This window comes from Ursus maritimus, unplaced genomic scaffold, assembly GCF_017311325.1.
Source record: "Ursus maritimus isolate PB19 unplaced genomic scaffold, ASM1731132v1 scaffold_17, whole genome shotgun sequence".
Classification (NCBI taxonomy): domain Eukaryota; kingdom Metazoa; phylum Chordata; class Mammalia; order Carnivora; family Ursidae; genus Ursus; species Ursus maritimus.
In genome coordinates, this window is record NW_024424119.1 from 54,752,611 (window position 1) to 54,761,114 (window position 8,504).

The 8,504-nt window shown below is 55.8% G+C and overlaps 1 protein-coding gene across 1 annotated transcript in view; it reads left to right on the plus strand.

Moving 5' to 3' along the window:
* FUBP3 (far upstream element binding protein 3) overlaps positions 1-6,743 on the plus strand; it is a 55,788-nt gene extending 49,045 nt beyond the window's left edge. The window contains exons 16-19 of the mRNA XM_040632073.1: positions 114-190; positions 2,628-2,699; positions 4,259-4,386; positions 5,394-6,743. Of these exons, the coding sequence (XP_040488007.1) occupies positions 114-190; positions 2,628-2,699; positions 4,259-4,386; positions 5,394-5,402 (286 nt within the window). The 3' untranslated portion in view covers positions 5,403-6,743. The remainder of the gene's footprint in view (positions 1-113; positions 191-2,627; positions 2,700-4,258; positions 4,387-5,393) is intronic.
* The last annotated feature ends 1,761 nt before the right edge of the window (positions 6,744-8,504 follow it).

Here is an 8,504-nt window from a genome sequence, read left to right on the forward strand (position 1 = left end):
GGGGAGGGAGCAGTGAAGAGCCAGACCACGGATGGCGTGGCGGGCGGTGGGCCCAGTTGAGGAGGCGGGGACGTGGCCCGCTGCGAAACGAGTGACTCTTTTGTTCTCCATAGTGGTCCTCCGGCCTTTCTGACCCAGGGCTGGGGCAACACCTACCAGGCGTGGCAGCAGCCCGCACAGCAGGTCCCAAGTAAGTGCCCCGGGAGGAGGTGGGACTGCGCACGCCCCTCGGGAGGGCTGAGGGGCTGATGTGTCTGAAACGCTCTAGTCGCGTCTCTTGGCTGGTCGGCCTGGCATGTCCCTCCCCAGAGATGCCAGGAACCCCCCGGGCAGGGGCACTGCCAGCAGGCCGTGCGGTGGGCACGCTGGTGCCTCTGCACGCCTCCTGCGGAGCGGGGATGGCGGCTGGCTCTTTCCTGGCCCACCTCTCAGACTTTTCTTTCCCATCTCCTCTGTTCTTCTCAGAGCTCGGGGCTCATGTCAGCTTTGTTCCCACAGATGGGTTGGACCCAGCCCTGCCCACAACTCCTCCCCTTCCTTCCCTCCCGAACAGCTCCCCCTCCCCGGCTCTGGCCTCCCGGTGACCGGTGACCATCTCCCCACTTCTCTCCAGCGCTGCGTTAGAGGGTGTTCTGTCTCCTGAACTTGTCAGAAAGCACACAGCTGGGGAGTTAGCTGTGCCGAGCGACAGCTCTGCAAGACAGCTGATGGTAGAGAAAGTCCCTGCTGGCATCTGACCCACTCGGGCTGCCCTCCAGCCCCCGCAAGGGCTCCAGGAGTCACTCTGAGTTTGATCGTGGGTAGAGCGCACCTTGCACAGCCTTCAAAAAACAGAATGAAACAAAAACCTTACCTTCCGTTTTTCTGTCCCTCTGAGGCGGCAGCCAGTTTGTGTTTGGAGGGCGGCCTTCCGCATGTCTCCTCGGGTCCTCGCCACAGCGCAGGGCGTGCGTGACAGCCTTGCTTACCAGGGACTGAGCCCGCTCCCCCTTGAGCGGAGAGCTGCCTTGCCCAGGATGCCAGCTCAGGGTCACAGCCAGACAAGCACCCGTGGGGTCTGGAGGCCAGAGGCCGGTGCTGTGTGTGGCCTCACGCACCTTCCCCCCCACCCTGGCCTCCAGTTTTGCTCTTTAGGAAATGAAAGATTTAGGTTTGATTTCCAAAGTAACCCGTGAGCTCTGAAATTGTATAGTTGCATTTTTTTTTTCCCTCTTTTCCGCAATATTTTTTTTTTAATGAAATGTCTCAAATGTGCAGACTATTACAAAGAATTTCAGCGTGAACACATACACCCCACCTAGAGTCCACCCGGCCCGTCTCACTGCGCTCACTTTTTCCCAGAACCTGTCAAGTTTCCTTCTGTTCTGATCCGAAAGGGCCCTCAGGACAAGAGGTGGCCCCAAGCTGGGTTCACATTTGCCCCATTGTCTGGGACAGAGACTCTGTGAGAAAGCCCTAGGCTGGGGGGAAGCGGGTAGGGGCCACGTCCTCCTGCCTGAGGCGAAGTGACCCCAGGGCCACGGTTCCGCAGGGGCCCAGCCCCGCTGCCCGCTGCAAACAGAGGCCTGTGGGACGAGTGAAAGAGAACAGTCAGTGCCTGGGTTCTGGCCGCTGTTCACATCCTTCGTCTTGTGTTGAGCTGTGTTTGTCGATAGGGGGCGGTGAGAACTGGTTTCTGTCTGTGAAATCTTGTTTGAAAGAAACATCCTACTTGCCCACACCCTCCACAACCACCTCGTTCTGTCCCCGGCATCGTCCTGAGTCCCTCCCTGCCCCACTGGGAGGACAGGGACGGGGGTCTTCTCCCCGTGGGTCCCCCCCACCTCACTTCTTTCCCCAGCCCCACATGCAGACGCCCATCACCCCATGCCCCTCCTCAGACTGCAGTAAATTAGTGGGGAAGACACTTTGCCATGACTGTGGTCAGCAGGGCGTCCTGCCTGCCTGCTGCCACCGCGGTTCTCACAGAAGACAGGACACTGAAGGGGGTCCAAGCAGGTGGACACACAAACCAGCCCTGACCTCGGCAGAGAAAAAGGCCCCGACTTGTCGCTCTGGGCAGGGCTTCTGCCCCCTTCGGGGAGGGCCGCCTCCACTCCACTCGCTCCCCAATCTTTGCTGCCACTGCCCCGGCCCCCCGCTGCTCCCCACCCCGAAAGGCATGAGGCTAGAAAGGCATGAGGCTAAATGGGGGTTCGGGTGCGCGCTGTGGCGCTCAGCCCCCCTGCTGTGTGTACCTCGTCTTCCTGTCGTCGCCAGCTGTGTCCGGGCCGTTTTCCCACGTGCTTTTCCTGCACTTCTGCTTGTCCAGAGTTCAAGCCACCAGTCTGTGCACAGAAGGGCCAGGTGACGAGTGCATGTGGCCAGCGCCACTTGGATTCCTTGTCCCGTTTGAAGCCCGAGTCAGGGAGCCTCAGACGCCGTCACTCGGACCCCAGAGGGCTCCCCGAGCTCAGATGTCCATCTGAAGGGTCGAGGGGGGCAGCTGTCCTGCCCAGCCCCCTCCTCACAGGGATCTTAGTCACACCCCGTCAGCCTGGGTGGAGGCCCTCTGGGGCGTCGATGTGTCTCCCCACGGCCAGCGTGCCGGCGCCGGGGGCCTGACTGCTTTTGTGTTCTCCGCACAGGCCAGCAGAGCCAGCCTCAGAGCAGCCAGCCCGACTACAGCAAGGCCTGGGAGGACTATTACAAGAAGCAGAGTGAGTGAGCCGGCCTTCTGAGCAAGCAGGTCCCTGGGCCCAGCGCCCGTGCCTGTCGGCCTCGTTGTCCGGGGTTCCTTGTCACCTTGGTTTTCTTCAGCGCTTGCCCTGTGTGACCCGGTCTCAGTCCCTGCCTTTGTCTCCCTGCATCCCCTGTGTGTCCGTCAGAGGAGACGTGGTGGAGTCGCCTGCCAACAGCTCAGGGCCAGCTGTCCCAGCCTCAGCCGTCCCCTCTGGAGCTGCTTGGCCGGGACTCAGACCAGCAGGCATCGTGTTGCCTGGCCGTCATCGGCTCTCTTCGGTCATTTCGGGGCGGGGAGCAAAAGGAGTGTGAACTCCGGGGGGGGGTGGGTCTGAAGTCGGAGCCGGTGCCAACGTGCTTGTGTCCCCTCCCGGGTAGGCTCGTTTTCTTAGCTGTGCCAGCATCTAAACCCACCTTTTTTGGTTTTTTTTTAATGTTTTTTATTATATTAGTCACCATACACTACATCCCTGGTTTCTGATGTAAAGTTTGATGATTCATTAGTTGCGTATAACACCCAGTGCACCATGCAATACGTGCCCTCCTCACTACCCATCACCAGCCTATCCCATTCCCCCACCCCCCTCCCCCTGAAGCCCTCAGTTTGTTTCTCAGAGTCCATAGTCTCTCATGGTTCATTCCCCCTTCTGATTACCCACCTTTTTAACAAGAGAAGAAAAAATCTAGTAACAGCAACCAAAAAAAAAAACCCCATATGAAGCCTTTAAAGCTAGTCCTAAATCCCCTGTACGGATTCCAAAAGTAGCGAGCCGGAGTGTGGCTGGAGGAGCTGCGCTCGCGTCCCGTCTGCAGACGGTGTTCCCTGCTGGTCGGCAAGAATCAGGTCAAGGACTGTCAAAGAAATGGTCGCGCTGGTGTTTGGAATCATCACCGGGTTGACAGCCGGGGGCTTCGGTAGGGGTCAGGGAGGTCATCGTCCCCCAGAGCACCTGCCAGGAGGCCGGATGCCCTGTCTTTCCCAGACCTCCCCAGTCCGGACTCGCAGACATCCGTGGGCCTGGGTTTCCAGCCCTCCTGGGATTGGACACTCCGCACGGGGCACCCCCACACCCAGGCCGGGGACCCGCACTCCTTTTCCTCTTCCTCCCTCCCTCCCCGTCTCGCCCTCCACCCCCCCACCCCCGCCCCCGGTCTGTGTCTGTTTTTCTGTGTGTGTGTGTCTCTCTCTGTGTCTCTGTCACTGTCTCTCTGGCACTGGCAGCCGGTGGGGCAGGCAGACAGAGGCAGAGATGGTGATTCGGAGGAGACAGACGTGAGATGTGTAGGGGCAGGGCAGGGGCAGGCGGCAGGCAGCTCAGGGCACTGTCCGCAGCAGGCCAAGGCCAGCGCCCAGCGCACGGGGTCCCGGTGGCTCCTCCAGCGCTGGCCTCGCCGGCGTCCAGAGGGAGAGAGCGTCGGCGCTTGTCCCAGCTGCCCCCATCTTTGGGAAGGGACCCCTCCAAGCTGACCGCGTCCGCTACCTCCCCCAGGTCTGTCCCCGTCCCCCATAACCCGTGTGCTTTCCTTTGTCGACCAGGTCACGCCGCCAGCGCCGCTCCTCAGGCCAGCTCCCCGCCGGACTACACGATGGCCTGGGCGGAATATTACAGGCAACAGGCGGCTTTCTACGGGCAGACGTTAGGGCAGGCGCAGGCCCACAGCCAGGTCTGTAGCCGGTCCCCAGTACCACGGGGACCTCCCAGAGCAACCCAGGCCCCCTTTCTCCCGAGCCTGTGTGCCTGCCTGACCCCGGGGCAGGAATGCTGGGCGGTGGAGGAATGGCTCCGGCCCCGGCCGCGCTGGCCCCCCTCCTCGGCCCGGAGAGAACAAGTGTGGGCCAGGCGGGAGAGGACCCGGGTACGCAGCCACTCTGAGGAAATGCCTAATCCTCCCTCGCATCCGGGCCCTGAGACTGCAGTGCCGAGTGGCACTCAGATTCTCTCTCTAGGCCTCAGTTTCCCCAGCTGTCAACGAGAGTGCCGAGCTTTATGACTCTGGGCAGGCTCGGCACTATAGTAGGGACCATGGGAGTCACACCCGCTGCTGTTCTTGAAGAGGGTGGTGTGGCCAGACTGTCCCCCGGCCCCCCGTCAGCGGAGAGGGGCGGCAGGAGGAGGGCGAGTCCACACTGAGGGCCGGGCAGGGCAGAGTGCCAGATCTTCCTCCTGCACGGGAAGCTGGAGCGCTCTGCCCAGTCAGAAGCCAAAAACGGATTTCTTATTAACGTGGGGAAGATGGCCAGAGGCCCCCACAGGGCATATTTTAGGTGCGCTTTTCAGGTGACCTGTTGCCGGCCAGGTCCCCACGGGCAGCGTGTCGGTTACCACAGGCCCCGGACCCAAAGCTTGTTGGTCATCCCAGTGCCAAATGGGTCCCTCTGAGGCTGGGCCCAGTGGAGACAGGTGTCAGGGCTGGTGGGTGGCCGAGGGGAAGCACGCGTGCCCCTGCCCCGCCCCCCGGTACCCCTGTTTGAAGAGCCTCCAGGACCTCCCGTGCGGGAGACGGTTTGTGCCGGATCCCAGGACGCCAGGACGCGGGCCGTGTGTCTGTGCCCGCTGAGGAGCCAGAGGGGAGAGGGTGACCTGTCACCTCCGAGCCTTCGGAGCCGCAGCCCAAGACGAGGACGCGAGAGCTGGCCTCACACGCTAACTGCTGTCCCTTTCCCTCCGCAGGAGCAGTAGGACAGCGACCTGCGGCCGGCTCCTTTCGCCCCGAAATCATTGTGGCAAAAACCTATTTGTAACAGAGGTTTTTAGATTTGCAAACCTTTTGATGAAGAACCTTTGTTTTGTTCTGTGAAACACTATATTTAGATTAACAGGATTTTTCTAAAAATCGGGAAAATTAGTTACTAAAAATTGCTGATAATTTCTGTTTCATTATTTTTGTGTGTTATTTCAAATGTGTAAGCTCCGGGATTCTGTCTGGAGCGAGACCTGCAAATTCAGGCGCCAGCGCGTGCCTCGGCAGTGACATTTCAACACGGTGTGTTTGTTTCGTTTTGTTCCGTTTTGTTGCGTGTCTTTTTATTTACAGTTTTTTCTGTTGCAGCAGAAAGTGGCTTGGAAGTCTTAGGTGGTATGTAACAAATTCTTTAAAAAATTTTTAAACAGTATTTAAATATTCTTAAATGTGTAAATTCATTAAATGTTTTACTTCTAATTTCTTGTTATCTTGGCTGTCTGGTTTTATTGCATTTTTTAAAAAACTGAACTATTATGTATTGTAATTAATTATGTGAATTCTGAATTGAGACAGATAATTGTATTGCTGTCCAACAGGGATTGGGAGGGGGCATTTTATAGGGTTTGTATAATTTCTAGAGTGCTAAAGGGGTAATATAAAAACGTGTCCGTGTGTTTAGCATACGTTTTTTTCGTGTCGCCATTACCAGTTGCAATTGTGTATCTAAGACCTCCAAGCTTGTTTTAAAAACAAAACAAAAAACCTTTTCTCTCTTCTCTCAGAAATATAAATACTGTTATTTTTAATATTAAAAAGAAATTCGATATAACTTTTAACAAACACTGTGGAACGTTAAACCGCGTGAAAACGTAGTAACTGTTAATTCCAAGATGTTTCTTCCTTTTTTTCTTTTAAGTATTTTCTTAATATTTGTCAAATTAACTAGATGAATAAATAAATCTAGTATTAACCACCATATGAATTAAATAATTTTGATTTAATAAAAGGGATAATATGATTTCCAGTGTTTACTGTAGTGCGTCTTGTACAGATAACATGTATTTTTAAAGGAAAGAAAAACGGAGTCGAAGCTATTTTTTCTTGCATTTTTAATTGACCCGAGGGACATTCCGTTTGAAATGTACCGAAGTTACAGTTTCTGGGTTTTTCTCCTTATTTTCCTTATAATGCTTGAAATGTCTAACTATTAAAAAAAGGCAATTGGAAAATGTTATGCATGTTGTTTTAAAAAAAAAAGTGTTCTTTTTATTTGACTGACAATTCATTTTACACTCTATATAATAAAATTTCCACAAGACGTCTTGTGGGTGAAGTACGATCAGTCTGTTTGCCTTCCTTTGCCCCCCGCCCCGGCCCCCAAATAAGACCGAGCGAAGACTCTTGCAGTTCGCGGCCTTGCGCGACACTAGCCCAACCTGGTGCACAGCCTAGATTTCTAGCGACTTCGTTAAGCTAATGTTGCTTTAACGGCTTGGGATAATTTGACAGTCTGACTCGAGAGCCTCGATTACCATCAGCCCCTCTTACCTGTCACATCTAAGCAGCTCCTGACGGGGGGTGACACCAAGAAGTCAATAACGAGCTTCCTCTCGCAGAGGCGCCGTCAGGGGGACGTGGAGCCGGAAGATGCATGTGAGGGACTTGTGCCCGGCTCGGCTCCGCAGCCCGATCCCACCCTTCCCGTAGCTGAGTCAGCACGCCCCCTCCCTCCACCCGCCTCCCCACACCCTCTCCCTGGCACGCGTTCGCCCCAGAACGTAGGGCCGGTCTTGGCCTGGCGCCCTGGGCTGTGGCGGCCTTCCACCTGCTTCTCTGGGCCGCGCCTGCCTGGACCTCAGCACTCAGCCAGCAGCCATGTGGCCGACCAGGGGGCATTTACTGTCTTGCCCGGGGCCCCGCTGTGGGTCACCGGGCTGCTGGGAGCGCTGGAAGGTGAATTAGAAGGAAGTCTGCGCTCCTTTTCTTTCGGTGTTTCCATGAAGGAAACAAAAGGGGTGTCCTCCTTACCCATGGGTTTAAATCATAGTAGAGGGTCCTGCGGTTTCAGGCCACAGGGGGACAGCGTAGGCCCTCCACTAGAGGATGGCAAAGAGAGGAAGAGCCTTCGACCCCTCTGTTTCCCTCCCTCCTTCCTTTCCAGGCCGTGGAAGCAACGGGCTCTGAACACAGCTCCCGACTTTCACATCTGAAAACGCCCTGCCTTTGCTGCTGGCTTCACGGGTGGGTGGGAGTCGTCTCGTCATGTAGACGCCCGGGGCCGTGAGGATCCTTGTAGAACCCTCCTTACGGCGTGTGCGTGTGTGTGTGTGTGTGTGTGTGTGTGTGTGTGTGTTTCCAGTTCAGGTCCCTTTTCTTCTCTCTGCCCCACGCCCTAAGAGGAGGGGAAAAAAAGCATCTGTGGCTCCTTGAGGCCGAGAGGGGGTGTGGAGAGCAGCCCATCTGCAGCCATTCCGAGGCCTGTTGAGAGCCGGAAGACAAAAAGGAGCTGTGGCATCTTTAACTACACCTCTAGAGAATCGAGTTGGACGTTGAGAAATTGAATAGTAAAAGCCACTTGGAAAGAAGGAGGGGCGAGCAGGAGGAGGGCATGAACGCTGATGACGGTAATGGGAGTTGGGGAGAGGGCATTACGGAGAAGACTTCCTTCTAATTCATCTTCCAAGCTCTGTGCCAAAACAGCATTTGGCATGGTTCACAGGGAGCGATTGTGTGATAATGAACCCTAAGGTGTCCCTTAATTGAAGACTGAGCATTGCGGTTTGTGCCAAGAGTCATAAATGGCGCGGGCTTGCGGGAGGGTGCATTTTCTTAAATGTATCGGTAAGTACAGATTAGCGCTTGTCCCCAGTGAAATGCCCATACTATAAATTATGGAAATCTCTCGCTCGCTCGCTCGCTCTCTCTCTGATGCAACCTTTTATCGAGACGGGGGAAGGCGGGGTGCAGCACAGCAGGAGGCAGGGGGGAAAGTTTGCAAGCATAGGAAATTTGGCCTCTCATTAACATGGCGCCCGCAGAAGACGGTTTTCATCAGCAGTCTGGTGTCCTGAAGGCTAAAGTGCTCGAAATGTACCAGG